We start from the raw sequence: 25,559 nt of genomic DNA on the forward strand, positions 1-25,559 counted from the left end.
TACATATCAAATGTTGCTGTTGGTCAGGGACCGCGTGTAGAGCGTTTGAGCACGTTGAGTGGATATTGCGCCATATAAAAAAACTCAATTTTAAAAAAATCTCTCTTAAAGATATGTGCGACTCCAGATACTTTACTGAATTGATATTCCTCATCGTGTGAAATTACGAGATCACACATCTCTACATAAAAAATATAACCAAATAAACAAAACAGATAATTTTATTTTAATATCTATTCTATATCACACATCATTTAAGCGTTTAATTGGTATGTCTGCAGTTCGTTCTCAAAGATGGTCTATTTATAATGAAATAGTTAAAATGTAACTTAATTTTGTAACTGAAAAAAGACACTCTTGCAAATATAAAAGCGCTATTCTTTATTTAAGCATGATTATATTTTTAGAAGTTATACATTGGAATTTTATCATTTATAAACAAGTCAAATAGTAATTCTAAATATTGTCATTTGGAATAATATTATTTTTGTCTCGTTTCTTCTTTTTATCATCATGTATCCAAGAATCGACTTCGGCGACATCCCTGGGCAATTCTCTCCATCTTGTCTCTGGTACGAGAGTCAGCAAGAATACACTTATAAAGCACCCTCCAGCAAACAACGCTCCCGGTGCCCACAAAACTTTTCGCGCCTGAAAATAATAAAGATCAAAATCTAATAAATACAGCAGTATAGATAACTGTATATTCAACGGCACAAAGACAAAAACACACTTTTCATTTTGGCTGATGAAAAATAAACCTTTACCCAAGTATCGATTGATTGAGACGACTCTCAATTTGTCAAAAATCTTAAGCCTATAAGCAGTGGCGTAGCGTGCTTACAGTATAATGTGGTGCCTGAATAAGAAGAAAATCACTTAAAACATGCTATATTTGTAAATACAAAAGAAAGAGAGAAAAAATATTAAAGACAAGACTTAGATGCTCAAAGAAGTAAGAGGTGGTATTTACCATTTCTCGGTTTTATTATTTTTTAAAATGCTGTAATCCATTTTTAAAAGATGGGTGCGGTGCCAGGCCCCAAATCAACCAATATAGCCACGCCCCTGCCTATAAGACATCGTGGTCCGTTTTAGAAGCCTCAGATTTGAAACATATTGACAAGTTGAGATTGGTTATTATATCAGTCAGTTTCACAATTTGGAAACAAAAAGCTTCAGGGGCTTTTTCAGAGTGCTTTAGAGACAACTGCATTCAACGTTGCGTTTGTATATATAACAACTGAGCGCTGCGTAGAAATAAAGTGATCTATACTAAAACAAAAACCAATGTCGTCAGATATTTGTATTATTGAATGAAATCAAAAATAAATAAAGTTCAATGATTGTTCAATGATTTATCTTTGGCCAGGGGAATCATGCAATTATGAAAAAAGACCATAATATGAACAATTCTTCTTTTTTGGCATTCATCCCAAGTTTTACTGATCTTTTTACGAGATTTATTTGTTTAGAATTAATTCAAATGTTGAAGCTTCCAATTAATTTTATTTGTGTTTATAATTGAACAATAAGGAGGCTTTTTTGAGAGTGCGTTTTTCTAGTGTTTTCACATAATTTAAATCTTATTGGATGTATCATTAGCATTTTATATATGTAGAGAAATAGATCAAACAATTATATGTTTGGTTGGTGTACAGTTAGATGCTCCTGTCGAAGAGAGCGGAATGTTCTGCTATTCATTTGGGAAATCGTGTTATCCTTCTCCATAATTAAATTATCCCGGGGAGGATGAGCACAATAATGCACATCCATTTCGTATATCCAGCCGATCATCATAAAAGACCAATACTTGTATGTTTTCATTATTCGAGGGGGTTTGGGGCGGGGCGGGGCGGGGGGGGGGGGAGGGGTTGTAAAAATAGCTGTAAGGTATCCAACCCTGACTTGGTCTTGAATTTCGCAACGTACCTTGAAACAAAAAAATAAGAATTGGTTGATGGCTGTAATAATTGGAGGAAAGTAACTGGAGTTATGTGTGACAAACGAATTTCCGCAAAGCTGAAGGGGAAAATATGTACAACAGTGGTAAGACCAGCAATGTTATATGGACTAGAGACAGCAGCTACAACAAAGAAACAAGATAAAGAAGTTGAGGTGGTAGAATTGACGATGTTGAGATGGTCACTATGCTGGACAAGAAAATATAAAGTGAGATATGAACGAATCCCAAGGTTGACTGAAGTGAAGAATGTATCAATAAAGATGAGAGAAGATAGATTGAAATGGTTTGGACATGTAAAGAGGCGAGAGAGGGAGTACGTGGGAGGGAAAGTGTTGAACTTACAAATAGCGCGAAAAAGGAAAAAGGGACGCCCAAAGATAGATTGTGGGATAAGATAAATGATGATATGAAAGAACTGGGCCTGGAGGAAGATGATGCGCTGAACCGAGATGCATGGAGATGTGGCATTCATTACGGCAACCCTGTACAATGTGGGATAAGCTGAAAGAATAAGAAGAAGATGACCGTACAATCTTAGGAAAGACCCCTGGTATTGAACATTACTTTTTGCCGGACACACACACACACACACACACACACACACACACACACACACACACACAAACACACAATTCTATTTATCTACCCTCTCACTGCTACTTGGATAGAAGCGCCAGAGCAAATTTCCAATGTAAGCTGTGTGGCAAAACGAAATTGATTTTTACCAGAATTGTGAAGAAAGGAGAAAAAGTAGCTCCAATCCTAGCAGAAGCAGATGCCAAGCCGATCCCAACGTTTCTGTAAAATAAACAAGAATCAACATTTTACCAAAGTAAATTTGGAGGCAGGCATTCGTAAAATAAACATCATAAAGGGGTGTCTAATATTTCATATACGCCTTTTTAGGTTTTAATTTTACAATGTTTTACTTCTTATACCCTGCTTAATATTTTGTGCCGCTATGTGACCCAACGGGTTTCCCGATAGCTCAGTAGATAAAGGACTTGCTCCACCGCCAAGGGAAAGAGGTCGATCTCGGGTGTCGTCGAGATTTTTATTTCACACCCCCCCCCCCCCCCCCTCCATTGTCCATCCAGAAATAGTTCGTCCTATTGCCCGTGTCATATTATAGCCTAATGGCTTAATGTCCCAATGCAACAAAAACAATATTGTACTATGTCGTGGTGAATATAATACTTAAAATACAATTTTAAGCTCAATTTTCATATGAGTTGAATTGTATGAGTTTCACGAAGGAGATTGAGAATTGCCGCCATATCTTTAAAAGACGTTAACTCTTCCCTTACCGACCATTTTTGCAGAAATTTCATATATATATATATATATATATATATATATATATATATATATATATATATATATATATATATATATCTATATCTATATCTATGCCCAAAAACATAATTTGTATTTTTAAACTCAAATTTAAAAGCAATAAGTACATGTTATACATAATTTTGTTTAACGAATGAGCATGAAGTTTTTTTTTGTAAATATAATGAAGACTTTTCTTCAAATTTTGTGATTTATAAAACCAATCAGAATAAGAATGCTGTTGTTTGAATCGTAAGGAATGTGACGACTTTCGTACAGTTGCTATGGAGAGGGTTAAACTCAATGTTCTTCATTTAATTCGTTCCAGCATAATAGCAGATTGCATGGTGTGTCACATGTATTCTACAAAAGCAGCAAAACTTTCATAAACTTTCCAGGCTCATTGAACGAAATAAACACAAATACCCTTCGGAAACTCATCTTCTCCGTGAGTTATATTTGCTTCCTGTGGAGAAAATGAGTTGCCTATAAGATGGGTGCTGTTGTCTACACATCCTTGAGCACTAACAGTCATGCCTATATTAAAGACCTTCTGAACATCTTTGTCCCTAATAGAAACTTGAGGTCAAGAAATGACTAATCAATCCTTGTCAAACCTAAGATCTTGCGTAAAATATGTGATCTATCCTTTCAATTTTCTGGCCCCATTTTTAGAACTCTCCAATCACATGCAAGATGCTCAGATTCGTTGACAACTTTCAAATCTCGTTAAAATGTTATCTTTTACGTCATAAGTTGCTATAATATTATCATGCCTTGTTGTTGTTAAATTGAATTCGTATCACTTCTCCATCTACATTTGTCTTACTGTAATATGCTTCGTTTTATTGTAAAGCGCTTAGAGCCTATGTCAACCAGGTGAAGCGGCAGCGATATATGATTTTTTAAGTACACAAGCATAGCCGTCCGTTCAATGAACATGATGATAAGTCGATCAATTCAAATTTAAAATGTATGATTCAAAAGTTCAGTACAATTTGAACTCAATTTAGTTTTCTTAATAGACAATACAGTTTTCGAATTCGTAAGAGAACTCCACGGAGCTTTTTATTTGGGCACGGGGGAGATATTTTCTACATTTTGTATATTATATATTTCGCTCACTTATCCGTAGAATACTTTCCCAATGTTGGGAGCGGAAATTGGTTGATATGCATTTTAAGAAATTACAAAATAATGAGAGGAACGACTGACTGGTATTGAATTCAATGCAAGTGCTTCCACCTCATTGTCATACTCGTTAACCGGAAGGTTTACAAACAACCCACAAGTTAAAAACTAAATTTGCCAAATATTTAATGAGATTAAACGCTACGCTGCAGGAATGTAATGTAAAGGTGTGACCTTTGACTCAAAACAAGTCTTAATAAATTAGCTCCTTAGGATTGAACAGGCGATTAGGCAAGGTGTGTCCTTCAATTGATTATATATGATGCATTCAAAAAGATTAATTAACCTCTTTAAAACTGTGACAAATACAATTACAATGATAATATTGTCCATGAAGGCAATTTTCAATTTTGTTACAGCATACATTACATTGAAAAACAAAAGACAAACATTATGAAACATCATGTTCCAATACACAAACACACACACACACACACACACACACACACACACACACACACACACACTTGTAAGCTAATTTTTGTCTAATATAGACAAATTGTCAACAAATGCCGAACCCTACTTTGAACCCTTTAAGTGAGATCATCCATTCACCAATTTCTCTCTTTTTCAGAGGAAACCATCAAAGCTATCGTAATGTTCTCTCCACCTAAATCATGCAGTCTAGATCCTTTTCCAACAACGATATTACGCAACCATATTGAACATCTTTGCCCCTGTGATAACAAAGATCATTAATTATTCTCTTCAAATTGGTATCGTTCCCATGCCATTTAAACATGCTACGTATTCACATTGTTGAAAAAGTCTAACCTATCATCTGAAGAACTGAACATCTTCCGACCTTTCTCTAATCTTCCATTTCTCTCAAAGATTTTAGATAAAATCGCTGCAAACTCAAGGAGCACCTCAACAAATTCAATCTATTTGAACCCTGGCAATCTGTATACAGAAAACATACCACAACACTGAGACTTCACTTCAAAAAATACAAAGCGATTAGGGTGCTGACCAAGGCAATGTCTCTATTCTTGCACTGTTTCATCTTAGTTCCGATTTCGACACGATTGATCGCGCCATTCTTATTGAGCGTCTTGAATTTTATTGGTTCAAAAGTTACATTTTTTGAACGATCTCAGTTTGTTCTCAGAAAAGGAGTTCACTCCGATCAATCGCCATTAGAATTCAGGGTCCCCCCGGTACCTTTTGGGGCCCCTTGTGCGATGTCATCAAGAAGCATAACATAAACTATCACATATTATACGCTGATGACACTCAGCTTACAGTTCAGTTAAACCCCGAGATACTGATTATTTATCGAGAAAAATGGAGAAACGTATTAAAAAGGTGAGGATGTGGATGACTTGCAATAAATTTAACATTTTTGAAGAGAAAAAGGAGGTTCTTTTAATAAACCATAGAAAGCATATGCTTTCGGCCAATCATTGAACGCTAAAAAATTCCTTTCTCGTTACAAAACCCTTAATCTCGGCATTTATTTTGATTGTAATCTGTCTATGGAAAAACATGCATCCTATCTTTGCAAAATTCTTTATCTTGAATTACGAAAAATTGCCCAATTGTCAAATGTCCATTCAAACATTAGTCTCTTCTTATATTTTTTCTAGACTTGACTATGGTCATTCAAAACTTCTTTTTACCTGTCCGATAACCTTTTAAAGAAACTACAACTTTTACAAAACCAAACCGCACGTCTTGTTTTAAAAAGAAAAAAAAACATATAGCCACAATCTGTTATGAACTTCATTGGTTGCCTGTTAAAGCTAGAATTGATTATAAAATTGCAATGCTATGTTTTAACTCTAAAAACGATTATTCACCCTTTTATCTGAAGGATTTTATTAATGATTTTATCCCATCTCGTAATTTAAGATCGTGTGATCAGCATCTTTTGCGCACCACAAAAAGGAGGAACACAAAATTTAAAAAAACAGCCTTATATTGCGCAGCTCCATCAGTGTGAAATTCTCTGCCATCCAATCATTCAATCTGCGCTCCAGTTTTACTGATTGTGAAGCAGTTTTTAAAGAAAATTAAAGTTATCTCTTTCTGTTATATTAAGATGGTATGTGGAAAGAGCCAATTGAGCATTAATTCATTTACTTATCTATTTCCTTTTTTTTTAAAATTAAAGTTGAAAAAGAATAGATAATCAATCTTCATAATATACCACAGGTTTAATTACATTATGTATGTAGTGTCACCTCATAGAACATATTTACCCTAATTTTCATTTTTGAAAAATTATTCCGTATTCTCCTCTTTTAAATGTTGTTGATAATATAATAGAGTAATTTCTAAAACATGATATATATATTACATGCCTTGTATATTGTGCGCCTAGAGGTGTATTGTATGGAACAGGCGCTATATAAATTAATTACATTATTATTATTAAGCTGATACAATGGGGAAGAAAAGTCGTGACGTCACACCTTCAACTTATCCGGTTCAAAAATCATTGGAAGTATGTTTGTAACCAGTCCTTCGGAGGACTAATAATGAATAGGTTTTATGTTGAATTATAAGATGGCAAAACTATTTTAGTAGCAGGGTTTATAGGCAGATTCTAAGGTTTACGGGACGTAAAAGAGCAAGGATGCATGATCTTTGTTGAAGACCATCAAATATTTAGATCAGAAGATAAGAAGCCATCTCTCAAAAACCAAAAGATACTTTACACAAGTCATGTATTCAGTCCTCCGGAAGAGTGGTTTTACACTTCCAATGAGATAGGAACCATTTTTGACATCACACTTTTGTTTCCTATTGATGGTCAAGATAACAGATCAGGCAATACCAAATTCCAAAAGGTTATTTGGAAATGGTAATAGGATTCAATAGTCTAATGTCACGTCGCCCAGCAACGAGCAGCTTGGTTCTAAACAAAGAAAATTGGTACTTTTTATTCTTCATGCTGGCTAGACCTTTTTCATGTCATGTGATCAGAATGTATAAAATTCAAAACATGATCAGATTTATAATGGTTTTTTTTCCTCAGGATACACTTTTATGCTCGTCAGAGAAGTATTTCATAAGGCCGTCCGCCATTGTCCCGATAGTTTAGATAGTTAAGTTACCCTGCGTCATTACGGGGGAAGTGGCATCACGACTGTTGAAGCGTATTGCAACCTGGTGCATCAGTTTGGTATTATGTCAGCGTGAACGAGGAACAGAATATTGATATTGAGAGATTGCATCTCTTACTCCCTTTTAAAGACATGAATTTATTATTTTGCAAGGTTGATTTAGATTAATACAAAATATCGAAATAATCTTACACGGGGCGCTCTACAAAAAGCTGAAAATATTATTTAACTTCGGTAGTTGTCACTTCAAAGTTTTACAAGTTCCATATTTCCACAGTGAGTATCTGACAAGAGTCATCTTTCAGAGAAGATTTGAGTGGATATCCACATAAACATGGCTGCTCAGTGATTTCAATAACGTTGGTCATAACACCAAAAACAATCATGAATATTATTTATACGCAGTCTCAATACTTGGCGAGCATGCGTTTGAATATTCGGCACCCCTTATCTAGAACATCCTTCCAAGATATATCAGAGACAGCAATGATGCAGTTTTCTTTTAAAAACATCTTAAAATATTTCTTTTTAATATGGAGCACTGTAGAATTTTATTGCCTTTATTTCATATTGCATGCTTGAGTGGTCGTATGTTTGAGTGAAAGTAGCCACGTTACTGTTTAGCGCTTTGAGCTTGTTGATATACGTGGTAATGCGCTATATAAAAACCATATTATTATTATTATTATTATTATTATTATTATTATTATTATTATTATTATTATTATTATACTTTGCGAGTTTTACGTTCCATTGACATAGGCTTTATATAGTTTGTTTCCCAACCGGGATGGGGGGGGGGGGTATATTTAGGAATACCCCATAGTTTAGAGAATGGTTTAATAGTAGAGCAATGAAGAAATTAGAGTCGTAACTAATTCAATATTCAGGTAATCAATGTGAAATAGCTATTGTCAAGTATTTGAAGCATGGTTGTTTTTACCTTAGGTTTGTGGGGTACAACTCGGGCGTGTAGATCCAAACTCCATTGAAGCTGCCAGAGGCACAAAACTTCCCAATCATGATGAAAGAAGTTTGTAAGATGGAATACACATTGCCCGAGGCTGAAAAAGAGTCGGAAAACAGTAAAATCTCACATACTGATTGTTTTAGTCTAAACCCACTTTTGACATAACGGTTTGAAGCGATAAGTGACAGTTATTCATTTCATTCAGGCATTTACATCTTATAACAATCTAAAGTATAAATGATCAACGTTATTTGGAACTCTACCCCCCCCCCTCCCCCCAGTAAAAGCACTGGTAATGGGAATCAGAAGTCATGACAACACACAATCCTCTGTTCCAGTTCCAAACTCATTGGAAGTGTGTAACCGGTCCTCCGGAAGTCTAGCAATAAATAGGTTACATATTGAATCACACAGTGGCGTAACTATTTTAGTAGCAGGATGTACAGACATATTCTTATGATTATGAAACATAAAAGAGCGAGGATTGCTTGACGGCCAGCATTTATTTAGGTTAGAAATGAGATGCCATCACTCTGAAACCAGAAGATCAGTTGCACAAGGTAGGTAAACATTTCTCTGGAGGATTGATTTCACACTTCCAAGGAGATTGGAACCGGTATTGTGAGATCACACTATTGTTCTCTATAGTGTAGCTATATTATCATGACCTAAAAAAAAATTTTCTGTCATGACCTGATAAATATACCCCATACTGTCACTCAAGGTAACTTCAAATTAATGACAGCTTGACTCACCGAAACATTAAGAGCATGACATACAATATCCATTATTGCTATGCGATTTGTTTGTTTGTTCGTATTGTTGCTGTTATGTTACATCTCTCTGAAATAATAATGTTTAAGGTTCGATCCTGTCATTTTCTCTTTGATATTTAAGCTGTAGCTTAAACCCCTTTTTAAATTGTATTTCATGATCCAATGAACTTAACGTTTTTAAACAAATGGTTTAACTACCTACCCTGATATAACATATATTAAAACAAATTTGGCCAGAAAACCCGTCCTCATCGATCGATTTAAATGATCCACGTTAGCAATACTCTGGAACTCGGGACCTCACGAGGTATGGCAGTTAATTGGTTAACGTTATCCAGCTTCTTAATGAGTGAAAACAATTTGAATCACTCTGCGTACATAGATACTTACGAGCAACACTGGCAATCAAAACAGCTGTGATAAGAGAAATACCAGATATCAATTGGAACATAAGGACTGTTAGTTTTCTCCCAAATCTGAAAATATAACAAGAATTAGAAATACTTGCATTAAATATTGATTTAGATGAAAGGTTGGGCTTTTAACAAATGACTAATTTCCTAAATGTAAATACCGGAAATTTAAAATATCTACAAAGCTTTAATAGCTCAAACTATGTACCGATTTGGGGCTGATTAGAAGAATATAACTTGAGGTTTTATATAGAGCAATATTCACTAAACGTGCTCAAAGCGCTTTACAAAGTGTCCCTGACAAATAGCAACACGACACAAATAGAACGAGATATGACGCCTGTTATGCGATATTACATTTTTTTTCGACAGAGACAAAGCTGTTAACGACCAGGCACTCATTTTACACCTGAGTATAGTGAGAGAATGTGAGTGAAGAGCCTTTTCCAAGGACTCAACTATGCGCTGAGTGAGGCTAGAATCCAGGACTATCCGATCCGAAAGCGTGTGTCACACAACTAGAACTCATAGCCGCACAAAGGGTTAAAGACGGTTTGAAGTACTTATGAATAATCGATTACACAACGGTAATCCCTTATGTAATTTATGTTCTTGTTTCGGAGTGATTCATCTTATTTTCCAGTCTAAATATATGCTGGTGTTCAATAAAGATCATCCATCCTCGCTCTTTTACGTCCCTTAATCCCAATAATCTGCCGACACATCCTGCTCCTAAAATAGTTATGCCACCTTTTGATTCAATATTTAACCTTTTCATCCGAAGGACTGGTAACATACACACTTTCAAGACGTTTGGAACCGGAAAAGTAAAAAGTGTGATGTCACGACTCCTCTTTCTTCAGCTTCAAACCGCTTACCTTTTCTAATTCTGATCCTTTGGACCTCATACACAAATTTCTTCATTCATCCATGTAGATCATTCCGACATAATACCGTTTTGAATATTTGTTTTAAATCGACGTGCACATATTTGTAGGGCTGAAAACCCAATTCATTATGGGCTCATTTTTGTAATGGAAATTTTTTAAAATGACGCAAAATATTGTCCATTACTAGGCCCATAGGTGGGTTCAGATGTCAGACCTGCATATATGTAAACATCGTTTGAAATCATCTCGATTCTTTTCTCTGATTAATTATATATGCAGACTTAATATTATTTCAAGGTCAAGATCCATATTATGTGTGTGAAGTGCGTATGTGTATATAAGAAGAAGATAAAAGAAAACCGGCAAACGTTGGACGTCTCTTATTCCTCAAGTTAAAAAAATATATTTTAAAAATACCGTTTGAGGATGTTGCTATTGGTCAGGAACCCTTTGTAAAGCGCTTTGAGCACACTTAGTGGATATTGCGCTCTATAAAAACTCACGTGTAGATAAAGATAATAAAGGATGGACTTTCAATCATCTCAGTGGTTAAAAAATGGGTAATTTTGAAATATGATTTCTTTAGGGATAGAACAATGGATTTTTGCGATTTTTTAATTCGCCTTTTTATCTTTTCTTCTATAATGCATGGCGCAGTGATTTTTTGCTGTGCAACCAGATGGTACCGATTACGACTCCACTCTGTGCTGTGTGTCCTTGAGCAAGTCACTTAGCCCTCGCTCATTTTGCGGCGCTGACTGCGGATGACGCCTGGGCTATTTAAGTCCTCCATTGGAATAGACCACAATAAGTTATCCCTTGGTAATACATAATATAAGGAATTTTATCCTTTTGCTTATCTTGAAGTTCTGTCCCTATAGCTAAAAAGTTTAGTTGTCAACAAATCACAAAACGGTTGGAATAAAGGTCTCCTATTAAAAAAAACAAACTTTGATCAGGTTTGATTATCTTAGATCTGCGGCTATGCGCTCTTGTGGTATGACACTCGCCGTCAGATGAGAAGGTTCAGGGATCGAGTCCCGCTTTGGGCGGCGCATCGTTGAGTCCCTGGAAAGGCTTTTTACTCACATTCTTTAACCGTACTCATGTGTAAAATGAGTACATGGGTGATAACAGCGTTGTCTTTATCCGAAAAATTGTAATATCGCCTAACAGGCTTCATGTCTGGCCCTACATGCTAACTATTGCTATTGGCTAGGGAGCCACGTAAAGCGCTTTGAACACGTTAAGTGGAGATTTCTCTATATAAAAGCTCAAATTTTTGTTAAAGATATAATATACTATTTTTTTCTCTCAATAGCTTACCTCTGAATACAGATGACCATTAGTAATCCAGCTGGCCACTCTGATATAGCAATGATGAAAAAGTTGACATAGGGTTTACCAGCCAGGCTCGTGGAAAGGAGAATCAAGCCATAGTAAGTCAGAGAGGATATCATCCTGGCAATGAGAAATAAAGGTGTTATTACAGAGTTTACAGATGGAGTGATGAGGTCGCCCGAAAACAGATACGCTTTAATCAGTTAATTGCCGTACACTGGAAAAACCCGTTTTTAAAAAAAAATTGGCCAGACAACTCGTCCTTCAAATATTGATCAATTAAAATGACCCTAATCTTGGCAAAAACTCTCAAACCTGCAAAGTTGAGTGGGATAATATGTGTTTAGGGCTTAACCAAGGACATATCGTCGGATCGGATCTTGCTTCACTAAATTGAAAACTTGGATAGAATTAACCAGACTAAAGCTAAACGATAGTAAAACTAAATGATTCAATATTTATCGCCAGGCTAGCCATGATTAAAAATGTAAATTGTTTTTGAAATAGTGCAATTAAAACTGCTAAGGTTGTTAGAGACTTGGGCGTATTTATTGATTCAGATGTCTTTTACCAGCCAAGTAAATCATATCGAAGGTAAATGTACACGGAAATGACAAGAATACACAGTGTTAGACATTTCATTACAAGGGACATCTCGAGCTTGTCAGTTAATTCTCTCATTCTGTCAAAGCTAGATTATTGCAGTTCCCTCCTCTCCTCAAAGACAAAAAAATCCCTTCAGATAACCCAGTACGATGCTGCCAGGATTATTTATGGAGAGAGGAGAAATCAATCTACATCGGGTTTGCTAAGAGAACTCCAACGGATTCCCGTAGAGAAACGTATAGACTACAAGATCTGTACTATTGTTTTTAAATCATAGAACTCTGATTGTCCTGGATACATTAATGAAATGCTTAAATGTTACGTCCTAGCCAGAAACCTGAGATAATGATTTGATAATCACATTCTCGTGAAGCCAAAAATGGCTCACAAATACTGCGACCATGCGTTTGAATATTCGGCACACCATATCTGGAACTCCCTTCCCAGATATATCAGACGCAGTAATGATGCAGAATTCTTTAAAAACATCTTAAAACGTTTCTTTTTAATATATAACACTCTATTATTAATTATATTGTTTGTTATATGCTGGATAGTTGAGTGACTCTTGACTTGTGTTACTTTGCTGTCAAGCGCTTTGACATTGTTAAGATACGAGGTAAGGCGCTTTATAAAAACAATATAATAATATTATTTTCACGATCAGTCTTACTCATCCGGCTATTGACCACGCTTAAAATTTCTTGGCTTTTGTGACAAGACGCCTAGGTTTTGAGCCAATTTAAACAAGAAAACATTTAAAGATGAGATGAAAAAATAAGTAAACTTAGTTGCACAAAGAAAGTTTTACACAGAGCAGAAAGAAATAAAATAGATGAAGGGAAGAATAAGAGTATATTAATAATTTCCTTACCAACCATAGGAAAATCGTCACATGTGTTACAATGCTTGTTTGTTTGTTTTTAAGGGTTTTACGGCGCTTGCAACACATTTAGGTTATATCAGCGCCAGTGTTACAATGCAATGAACATTTTTGTTATTCAGATTTGTTATGTACATCCCAAAATTTGAAGAAAAAACCTTTGTTATATTAAAAGAACTTAATACTGTTTTGTAAAGCTTGGTTTGTTGCACAAAATTGTGTGGTCTTGTGTGTAGATACTGATTCTTTTTGTTTTTGAGTTTGAGTGTAACAAAAATCAAATTTTATATTGGTTAAGTATGACATTTATGGAAAAGTTCTAAAACTAGTCGATAAGGAGAAGGTTAAAGCCAGTATGTGTAGAGAAAGGTAAATATAGATTTCTCATAATCTCATTTCATGATTTTTATTTAGACTTCTTATCTGAACTGCGCCAGTAACATACCAAAATAAAATAAAATAAAAATCTAATATTCACAAAATTCTTTATTCATTTGGCTCGAAAATTGTAAGGCTTTTTCTGAAGTCATGATCGACACATGTGCTTGCTTTTCTGTCATAAGCATACAACTTTATCTAGGATATAAAGATGTGTCAAATGGAATGATTAGGACTGATACCAGAAAAAAAAATTATAATAATAATTATACCGTCATTATGAAAGGTAACGGTAAATATATATCTGGGGCACTAGGTCATACAGGAATAAACAAGACAAACAAAATCGACTGTATGTAAGCGGTCATTGTTTTGTTGTTATTCTGATACTTTTAGCATTTTTTACTTGAGCTTTTATATAGAGCAATATCAACTAAACGTGCTCAAAGCGCTTTACAAAGGATCCCTGGCCAACAGCAACACTTAACATGTAGGTCGTTACATGACGGCTGTTAGGCGTAGGCGATATTAATTTTTTTTCGGACAAAGACAACATGGTTAACGGCCAGGTATCCATTTTACACCTGAGTACGGTGAGAGCATGCGAGCGAAGAGCTTTTTTCCAAGGACTCAACTATGCGCCGAGCGAGGTTGAACCCAGGACTTTTCGATCCGGAAGCGAGTGTTATACCACTAGACCACATAGTGGCATTAGTAGCTGATGCAGCAGAAACTGGTATTTCTGCATTGATTCATCCTTCAAACATCGATAAATTAAAATGACCCTCATCTTGCCAAAATATCTCAAACCTGGGACTTTGCGAAGTCCCAGATTTGAGATTTTATGAAGGACGATATTTGAATGAGTTTTCCGGCCAAATTTTAAAATGCATGTTTTCCAAAGTACATCACTTAACTGGTTAATTCTAAGTCATGTATAATCACTCTATGATAGAGCTCTCATTACACAAGAAAAGAGACCCCAAGTGTAATCCAGTTTTATCTCTTCGTCCTCTGGTTATTCACCAGTGCTTGGATAAGTAGGTCTGTAAGGTCGAGTGGAACCTATTTTGCGACCACTTCGCGTCCTATACGATTAAATGATAACAAGCGACAACCACCGTCCCTTATAAGCGATTGATGTTATGTGTTTATGTACAATACTCACAATATCCGCCAGCCGGATATAACTTAACAACACATACAACTATGTGTAACCTTGATTGTTTATAGTCTGATTGATATGCTTTAGTAGAACTACTAACCAAACTGGCTGTCTAAAAACAATAACTGAGAGCTGAGTGACGTAAACTTCGTTTCTTCTATATAAATCGGGAGTAAAGTTTGCTCTTGGGACCGTTTACCTCTAAGGACCACAAATACAGTTGGTCTAGTATTTTTCCCAGCATAACAAGTTATGAATAATGACGTAAGTAACGAAAAGAAAGAATCAAATTACTGTCATGTACCATGTATAACACATGACTAATGATATCATCCTCATATTCTTGTTTTTCAGTAAAGTCAATATCTTCGATGAGTCGCTTGCATAGTTTCTCGTTTGAGTTTGAGAGTCCTGTTTGTTCTGTGGTGAGATAAGAGCGTGGCGACTGCCTGGTTTACCAACACCATTCTCTGAAAAGGAGAAACAGACGTTTACACTTTGTTTAAGGACAATTTAGCTTTATACAATTTGTAATGCATCTTTTGAAGAGTAAATAAATTGTTTTAAAACCTTTCGATGACGTTATTGAAACGATAAATGAATGGAAAAGACCACGACAAAAACGAATAACTGTTTTGACATGATATGGACAGTATAGTTCACGTTGGATAGAATTGATAATAATGATGGTATTAATTAATAATGATAAAGATGATGATGATGATTATATGAGGGACATACAACATGATGATAATAGTAATAATAACCAAGACTTTCAAGTAGTGAAGGGTAGTAACATAAATTTGGATTGTTGGAAATTTGAGGTGTCAGATCACCAATATGCTACTGGAATGCATCATCGACAATATCTCAACATGAAGAAAATGAAGAAAGCATTTCAAAATCAGCTTCCTGATGGAATTGTGAAGTAAAGGAAAAGTAATCCCTTTTGTTTTATTGAGATGCATAGTGATAAGAAAAACACTAAGCTCCCACCACGCAAACATGACTGGAAAGTGATTCAAATTATTTTTCAAGTGCATGTTAATATGTTTATATTTTTATAACAACACCTAACTATCAGTCACCTGTTTTTGAGCTAAGCACGTGTTCCAATAACTTTTGATAATCTTTGTTGTTCATGCGGCAAGCTTTCTTCATAATGGCCTCTGCTTCGGAAACCTTGGCGTTTCCCAAAAGCCACCGAAGAGATTCATCCAAGAAACTGAAAGTCAAATGTGTTCAACTTTATTTCTCTGGTTTACTCCACTTCTTTGTCTATGAATAATGTACCGTTAAATGATTTGACGTCTACGTGATTTTATGGACTGTATAAAAGTTGAAAGCTGTATGAATTACCGAACACCACTTTATTTTTATTAGGCACAAATCTCTTTAACTTTAATAGGAAAACGAAGAAACTTGGATTTTATCCCGTGTATTTTTGATTGCATACAATAATAAGTAATAACCTTTCCTTTTTGTGAAAAAACAGTGGTCAAATGCAGAATAATTGTTGATTCCTCCGTGGCCTCTTATTACTATGTCTGTCAAACTATTGACATGGATGCCTTTTTACTATTATCGGAGACTAAAATAAAAATATGGGGACATGAAACTTAAGGGGTCCTTCCGTATATGGGTGTTCAATGTCAGGTAAACATGGTAATTGTGTATTGATGGTATGTCTTTAAATAGAATATACACACATTTCTGCCCGCTATAGATAGTATGCGCTGGGCTAAGAAGCTCACAACATTGCCATCCGGAAGTATAACGGACCAACACACAAAACTTTGTGTAAACATCATCGTTTATTCTGGTTAATACAGTTGAGTGATAATTACTCATAAACGCGGATCGCAAAAAACAATAACAAAGAACTGAGTGACGTCAACTTCGAACTCTCTATAGATAGTATGGCGCTTGGCTAAGAAACTCACAACATTGCCATCCGGATGTATAGCGACCAACACACAAAACTCTGTGTAACCATGAACTTTTATAGTCTGGATAATACAGTTAAGTGAGAATTACTCATAAACGTGGATGGCAAAAAACAATAACAAAGACCTGAGTGACGTCAACTTCGTTCTATCTATATCAATCATACAAATAAATGCCCTGCGCTTGGCTAAGAAACTCACAACATTGCCATCCAGAAATATAACACAAAAATATGGTTTATAGTTTGGTGAATACATTTTAGTAAGAAATACTCATAAACATGGATGGCAAAAAGCAATAATAAAGACCTGAGTGACGTCAACTTCGTTCTATCTATCTGTTTTATTGCCACTCCAGAAGTTTCGCGTCTCAAAAGATAGTATGCACTTGGCTAAGAAGCTCACAACATTGCCATCCGGAAGTATAACGGACCAACACACAAAACTATGTGTAACCTTGAACGTTTATAGACAGAATGCGCTTGGCCAAGGAGTTCACAACATTGCCATCCGGAAGTATAACGGACCAACACACAAACTCTGTGTAACCATGAACTTTTATAGTCTGTTTAATACAGTTTAGTGAGAACAACTCACAAACGCGGATGGCAAAAACAATAACAAAAGGCCCGAGTGACGTCATCTGCATACTATCTATAGTCGGGTAATACAGTTTAGTGATAATCACTCATAAACGCCGATAGCAAAGAGCAAGAAAAATCAAAAACCAAAAAAAACAAAAAAAAAACCAAAGACCTGAGTGACGTCAACTTCATACTATCTATATATCTTCTCCGCTATGCTCTTCTTGTAGTCTTGTCCTATTAATTCAACATGCAGAACATAAACTTTTAAAAATTGCGTCAATTATCGGGGTTTTTTTTTCGTTAAAACGTTTCTTTTCTTTTCTTTTTTTACTCAAAAATGTAAATTTAAATATTATGACCCTGAGATCAACCAATGACCGTGAATTGAAGACCAATACCCACCTTAAAAATGTGTCTATCGCCCTAAGCTAACAAACCACAGATCTTGAGCATTCTGCACAATTTTAACACAAATGATTGAAAAAAAATGCATAGAGTGCAGTGTCAGAATGTGTTGCAATGCAATTCCTTCATCAATGTTATGATTTTATTATGAGAAATTCTCACTTACTGAGTCTGACCAATTTGTGTGTTTGGCATGTACAAAGGGTAGCTCAGGCCGTTTCGTTGACTGGAAATGAATAGTCAAGGGGATGGAACGGGGGAAATGGCAGGAACTATTCTGATTGGTTTGAATGATAAGTAACGTGCGAATCATCAATTTCCACGAAATCTTTTAGTAGGCTCTGCAATCAATTCACTGTCGGTTATTGGGTCAAGAGAATATCCACCTGCTCGCGCATTCAAACTTGTTTTATTTGATTTTGGATGCTCTTCTTGTCTAATTATATAAAGTTCGACTTGTGAAAATGACACTCATCCTCTGACAAGCGTGTTCCTGGCTCGAGTCCCACTTGGGCAAAGCAAAATTGATTTCTTAAAAAATGTTCTGTATTCACATTTTTCACCACACTAAGGTGTGAAATGGCGATAAGAGAGTTAATTCCGTCTCTCTTTGAAGAAATAAGTATATTTGGAAGAACATTCTGTTGCACTGTTAATAGCAAGCTTAATTAATATCCAAGTGACATACCAAAGAAACAATAGAGACGAGATGGACACGGATCCATAAACAATTTGCATAGTTCGCCAGTCATAATCCCTCATAAAGTAGCCAATTATGCCATTTAAAATGGAAGATATTACCCAAAACGTTGTGGACAGAAGGCTGGCTACAGATCTCATCTCGGTGGGTAAAATTTCCAACATGAATACATTGACTGGCACCATGAATCCCTATAGGAATGAGACAAATAAAGATTAAATTGAGATAATCGTAAACTATCTTTGATGCTGTTTAAATGAGGAGTCATTTCATGTGTCAGTTAACAAAATCTTTTCTCCCTGAAATGTACGATTTGTCAAATAATTATGCTGTGTATACCAAAGTTATGAATCTTGACAATCTGAGAGAGCTAAGCATGTTGCAATAATATACTCAAGATCTGATCTCAACACAAATATATTCAATAAACAGAAATTTTGACCATTTATCTGATTGGCGTAAAAGATTAATACCAGAAATCTGTAAGGTCTTTAATTAGCTCGTGTGGGTAACTTACCTGATTCAAAACTCCTGAAAGAAATTTCAAGATCACAAAGAGCTCAAACTGTTTGACGAATGCCATTGCTATTCCGACAGCAGACACAGACACTAGAGACCCAACCATAAGCTTCTTTCTTCCAAACCTGTCGCCAAAGTGGGGCAAAGTAGACGCTCCAACAGCCATGCCGACCATGGTAAAGGTTTGTGCCAAGTTGCCCAGTGTTTCCTCTCCACACACCAATTTCCACTGTTTCAAAATCAGTGAAATTCCGTTGTTTCATTTTTCAAATCGAATCATAGAACATCTCCATAAATAAAAAAAAACACCCAAAAAAAAAACAATTGGAATAAACAGTATCATTTTCAGCAGTAATTTTCACGATCGTTTATCTATTGAAATAAATAAGGAACAAAATTGATGTCACTCAGCTCTTTGTTATTGTATTTAGCCAGACATTTTAGAGTAGTTTTCATTAAATTATATCAATCAGACTATTCCAAGGTTACACATAGTTTTGTGTGTCGGTAGGTTATGTCCGGCTGGTGGATGATGTTATCAGAATTGTGCCTATTCGCATAGCATCATTTTGATATAATAACATCTAATACAAAACCTTAAAAGATTTATTTGAAGAAAAAAACTATATTCGATAAGTTTTAAAAATGTTTTAGTGGTAAAATCGAAAACATCGATTAAAAGTAAGAAGGCTTTTGATATCTGAAATGAATACCGTTCACCAACTTCCTGGTTTTTATGGATAGTATGAACATAAAACTGAAACTATCTGAGACTTTAAAAGTTTGAGAATGATAGAACAATATCACCAAATAATTCTTAGAGAGACTTCACAATAAAATTGGTGGATGCGGCCAAGGCATCTAAGTGAATTGACTGAGTAGCTAAATATCCTCAATATCAGTCAACCATCCAAGAAATTCGTTAGACGACTTTTGGGAATTTTGATTTCAGGAATTCTTTTTACTTGGAAATCTAAGTTGTTACATTGGAAACCTCTGTAGTTATGCCATGAAATATTTGTTACAGCTAAATTATGTGTGACAAAATTCGTTTAAAAATGTAAAAGACAGGATATAATTAAAGATGGAAGAAGTAGAGAGAGGCTCCTTTGATTGTTAATTATGGCTGCTTTAAGCATGCGATAAGCACCTTCTCAAATCCTTGTAGATCTGTATCCGACAGCGTATTTTTTCTATTCTTTACATATATATATTGATACAATCCAATGAAATCTGTGGGTGATTATGATCAAAATAGTTACCGTAAACCGGGGTAACTTTGGACACTTTTCAATTGGAGAGCTCTCTCCAATATAGGGAAATTGAAATGGCCGCTAAATAATGCTTTGCGAGGAAGCGGAAGAAGGGTTTCAATAAATTTAAAGTAAAATAATTATTTTAGCAATCATAATTTGGCTGGTATTCCCAATTTCAACGGAGTTTAAAGTTTCCCTGGAAATGGGATAACTTAAAATACTTGCAATCAATAAACGAGAATGATTTGACACGACAAATTCACACATTATATGTCATCAGTAAACCGAAATAAACTTAAAATATACCCACCTCGGCAACATATGAGTTGAAGGTACCATTACCCTCAAATTGATAGTCTGTACATTCTGTCTCAGACAAAAGTTGTGATGAGTGTATTTCTATTATCTTCTTCGAACATTCTGACAATTCAAGGGTGGCGTTAGGCGGGATTTTTATATTGCTGACTGCATCAGAACATGCAAAGTCGACATTCTTTCCTGAAATTAGGAAAATTTTGATCTTTTTCGTAATTTGAAATTTCAAATTTATCTCCTGACTAACATTTTGAAGATTGTATTTCATTTTGATTAGAAAACATTTTCGTTATTAGATAATGAAATTTAATGTTTTTGTGACGACTGTTAGGTATCTGCAATATAATTGAATTTTTTAAAAACTCAATAATACATTTTTCTAATGATAATTGTATTCTGCATCCATTTACAAATGAAATAATACATCCCCTAGTATTACATATTCGGCATGGTGGTGCTAGGGTTTGCACATTGGCATTTAGTTCATCCAAGGTTGGATAATAAATGGTAGGTTTTTATCCTTAGGTCTGGTCAAATAGGTATTATGGAAAAATGATAGTCACCTTACCACATAACTTCGTTGACCCAGGCCATTGGCACGGTGAATGTGTATTCCCTGACGTCTATTTGAGAGACGAGTTTCACATCGCTTTAAAATATCATATAGATTTCAAAATTCATAGTCAAATAGAGAGGAAGTACTCACCAACAAACAACCCATTTAGTATCGGAAATGATATATTCGTTGAAATCAGAAACACAAGAAGAGTCTGCCATTTCTGATACCTCCCAAAACGACCCAAAAATTTCCACAAGTCATCTCCATCGATGTCTTTTATAGTAGATTTATTAAGGATGGGCACGGTTTGTGTCTCGGCGGTGCCGTCATTGCTTCTGTCAGCGAATTCTGAATTCATACTTCCTGTAAAGAAATGAGAACAAAAATGGCCACATTTTAGAGAAAATGAAACTGAATGTTGAAATCGTCAATTTATCGTTAAGAAGCGTCAGTGAATCTTAGTTTAATACAAAGCTTTGAATGGATTGTCATTTTCCAGTATGTTTTAAGTCGCTTTGGGAATTCCACATCCTCTGACGATGACATTGGGCCAATACAGATTTGGAAGAAAAACACTGACCGTTGCTTTATACTCTGTTGTTTTAATTAAACAATAATATAAGTTTTGTTCGGCTTGTTAACACAAAACTTTGCTTTTTGTCTTAACATAAAATTCTCTATTTGTTTATTGAATCAATTTAAAATGTATATAAGTAAGTATGGTATAATATTTTTCTTTGCCCTCATAATTTAGCCTGGGGGGGGGGGGGGGGGGGGGGGCTTAAATCTAATATCTGTATATGTCATTTTTAAAACATTTATTCATCACAAAAAAATTAGATCCACTTGTTTTTAACCCACTTCCAAAATGGTCATTTGTGATTCCAGTGGACCGACTTTCCTCTTATCGTCAAAACCCTTTTACATATTCATCGGCCTCTCTTGTTACTATATATATATATATATATATATATATATATATATATATATATATATAAGACATCTTCAGTTTCTATTTCAGCTTACAAGATCAGTTTATTTATTTAATTTATTTATTTATCTATTTATTTATTTATTTATTTATTATTATTATTATTATTATCATTATTATTATTATTATTATTATTATTATTATTATTATTATTATTATTGTTATTATTATTATTATTATTATTATTATTATTATTATTATTATTATTATTATTATTATTATTATTATTATTATTATTATTATTATTATTATTATTATTATTATTATTATTATTATTGTTATTATTATTTGCATTTTCCTTGTCTACATATATATCTGTTAATGCTGTTAAAGTCCTCACAAAGAAAGACTTTTTCTGCTCATTTCAGTGTAAATTTTATGGCATATCCGATTCTCTCAAGCATATTGTGGATCAGTGGTATGGTACCCAAAAAGTACAAAATTCGATGACCCGACGTGCTGTGTGGCCTTGAGCAAGTCACCTCGCCCAGCTCACTTTGCGGCGCTGCACAGTCTTCACTAGGAATAAGCCTAAAAGACAAATTCCCCTTGGGGGTGATTGAAAGGAATTCTATTATTTTTTAAATTATTATTTGGATACGAAATGCAAATTACTCTTTGTTTACAAAATTTGGGGTACATTGTGGCACTCGCTGTTACTGTTACAAAAGGTAACTTATCTGAAAAAGGTCTATAAAGCTAGATCATCGCTATCTCATGTCCAAGTCTGCCCAATCAAATTGAAAAAACTGAGCTCGATTCACTATTATCTGACGTACAAGATTTAAAAGACGTTTAATAAGCTTTCAATGTAATTTCATCCATCATTGTAGTAAGGTTTGACGAAACTGCTTATGAACCAAAAGGTCTGCTAAAAAACTATATTTAAGCTATAGTTTCGTGAAACTCTCACAAGTTTAGCTGGATAAACAATAGAACAAAGAGCTGGAAAGTGTGTATGAAACAGTGCCAGACAAAGCAGAGAGAAAAATACAAGAAAAAAGCCCTTCCCAAAATAAATCGGTCTGCTCCGACTGGGGATCGAATGCAGACCTCTTGATATCTGCCATACGTGCTATCATTACACCATTATTAGTGGGTAGTTTAAAGCCTATATACTTCACAAGGTACTCCTGACCCTATGAACGTTCCGTGCACCACAAACAATAACATTGAACGCGAGAGGAAGAGGACGAAGACATTTGAGTTAGCTCCATATTTATTTTGAAACTATCCATGTGAAAAGACTGTCACTTTGATATAAACAATAAAGACAAACACTTACACATTATGTTTACCAATCTCTGATAGATCGAATGCTATAACAACGGATTTCCTTTCAAATGGGTGAAAAACAATGAACAAACAAATAGCAATATGTTTTCATGATACAGTGTTAATTATTCAGTGCTAAATTTCATTTCATTCGACAGTCGGCAAAAGCCAAGTGAATTCTTATAGAAAAGTTTTAATAATAGTAAAGTACTTTACAAGCTGAATGATAAGATAAGAGTTGGCAAGATAGCTTTCTTCATCCGAAGATAATTTTACCTTAAGTATTAAAGCCATCCTTATTCATACCGGTTAACACAGACACACGCACAGACACGCACACACACACACGAGCACACACACACACACACACACACACACACACACACACACACAAGCGCGCACTGGCGCGAAAGTCAGTCCAAGTTAATTTTGAATTTCGCACATATTGCGTATCAAATGTCACTTCTCGATGAATTAATACATTTATCGTTTCCATATTTAACGAAGTGCTTAAAGCCCCCTCAATGTGCATTCCATCCAATGACTACAGTTTGCCAGTGAATCTAGTAATAAACAATAAATTTATACAACAGCTTCTAAAATGAACAAAATATCAAACAGGAAGATGTTATATTCCCTTTGTTGATTACTTTTTACAGCCGACAGCCTCTAGCAGCTTAGTGTCACTTTGGCCAATGAATCTATTGATCTACAGATGGAGAGACAACTACCAGCTGTCTAAGCTATTTGTTACTATTACTACTATTGCCATAACTACTACTACCACCACTACTACTACTACTACTACTACTACTACTACTACTACTACTACTACTACTACTACTACTACTACTACTACTACTACTACTACTTCTATTCTTACTGCCACTACTACTACTACTACTACTACTACTACTACTACTACTACTACTACTACTACTACTACTGCTACTACTACTCTACTACTACTACTACTACTACTACTACTACTACTACTACTACTACTACTCCTTCTACTGCTATTACTACTACTACTACTACTACTGCTGCTGCTGCTACGACTATTACTACTTCTACTTCTTGCAACTATTAATACTGCTGCTGCTATTACTACTACTGCCATTGCTGCTGGGTGAGGTCTTTGAAACCCCATGGTTGACAGGAGGCCACGCCGCTGTGTCTTTTATAATCAAAAGCTCTAATTGTCTTACAATTCCTGTCGTTTTGCTGACACGGGTGTCCTTGAAACAATTTATAATGTAATAAATGGGATACGTCATAAAAGAGGAATCATCTGTCATGCTTAATTTGAAATCAGTTTTATGATCACGTTAATGTGTCATATTGACAGTGAATAACTTTTCTTTTAAGTAATATCATGGCAACCTTATGGACATACACAATAAATTGTTTGACACGCCTTAAGGTTTTTGGTTTTGCTTCCTTTAAAAAAAAAATTACGTTTTTTTGAAGGCTCTTGATCTTGGCGAGTCCATGGAAATATTCAAGTGTTTATAAAAGTGCATACCTATTCTCATTTATTGACATACTGTAATTGATACTGAATTTTATTTTTAAATTACAGCCGAGCTGAAATTTAAATCATGACTTTGAGGTGATGAAGTGATGAAACTCAGATGGCTAAAAATTAATTGTCTATATGGGTGCCAATTTAAATGTCTAATCACAGTTGAACAAGAATTTTACCTACACTCGTCAATATAACTCAAACTAATCGAAAGTTTGAGCAACGCTCTGAAAATAGCGAGTTCGAGTTTTGTCGTGTTTTATTTTAATTTCCACACCACACAAACAACTTGAGGTGCAACGATGTAAATTTTTAAAACTCTCCAGTGACTTAAATTCACTTCGTGGAGGTGGTAGTCGGATCGGGAAAAATTTCCTTTTTTAAAACTGAACTGGTAATCATTCGTGGCACAATGACCGGAGAAACATTTCGGCTTGACATTCTTGAACATCATATTGTTCCAGCAATGAGGAATAACATCAATTTCTTTTAC

General features: G+C 35.0%; 1 protein-coding gene across 1 annotated transcript; it reads right to left on the reverse strand.

Moving 5' to 3' along the window:
• Nucleotides 1-366: 366 nt before the first annotated feature.
• Nucleotides 367-23,718, reverse strand: LOC144965347 (organic cation transporter protein-like). Its single transcript, XM_078900595.1, has 12 exons — nt 23,549-23,718; nt 21,420-21,635; nt 20,709-20,896; nt 19,141-19,371; nt 18,612-18,814; nt 16,074-16,210; nt 15,290-15,455; nt 11,939-12,073; nt 9,700-9,785; nt 8,507-8,627; nt 2,692-2,764; nt 367-651 (listed from the first exon to the last, which is right to left on the reverse strand). The coding sequence occupies exons 2-12, from the start codon at nt 21,628-21,630 to the stop codon at nt 457-459; spliced, it is 1,746 nt and encodes a 581-aa protein (XP_078756721.1). The 5' UTR covers nt 21,631-21,635; nt 23,549-23,718; the 3' UTR covers nt 367-456.
• Nucleotides 23,719-25,559: the final 1,841 nt, after the last annotated feature.

This window comes from Berghia stephanieae, chromosome 2 (genome assembly GCF_034508935.2).
Source record: "Berghia stephanieae isolate SIO BIC M18660-M18661 chromosome 2, UCSD_Bste_1.3, whole genome shotgun sequence".
NCBI lineage: Eukaryota > Metazoa > Mollusca > Gastropoda > Nudibranchia > Aeolidiidae > Berghia > Berghia stephanieae.

Excerpts from the sequence above, each read along its gene's own strand:
- LOC144965347 (XM_078900595.1), bottom strand. The coding sequence starts at position 21,630 with ATGAATTCAGAATTCGCTGACAGAAGCAATGACGGCACCGCCGAGACA. Across the intron at positions 20,897-21,419 it reads ACTAAATGGGTTGTTTGTTG|GAAAGAATGTCGACTTTGCA; the intron begins GTGAGTACTTCC and ends TCCTAATTTCAG. Across the intron at positions 18,815-19,140 it reads TTTCAGGAGTTTTGAATCAG|GGATTCATGGTGCCAGTCAA; the intron begins GTAAGTTACCCA and ends TCATTCCTATAG.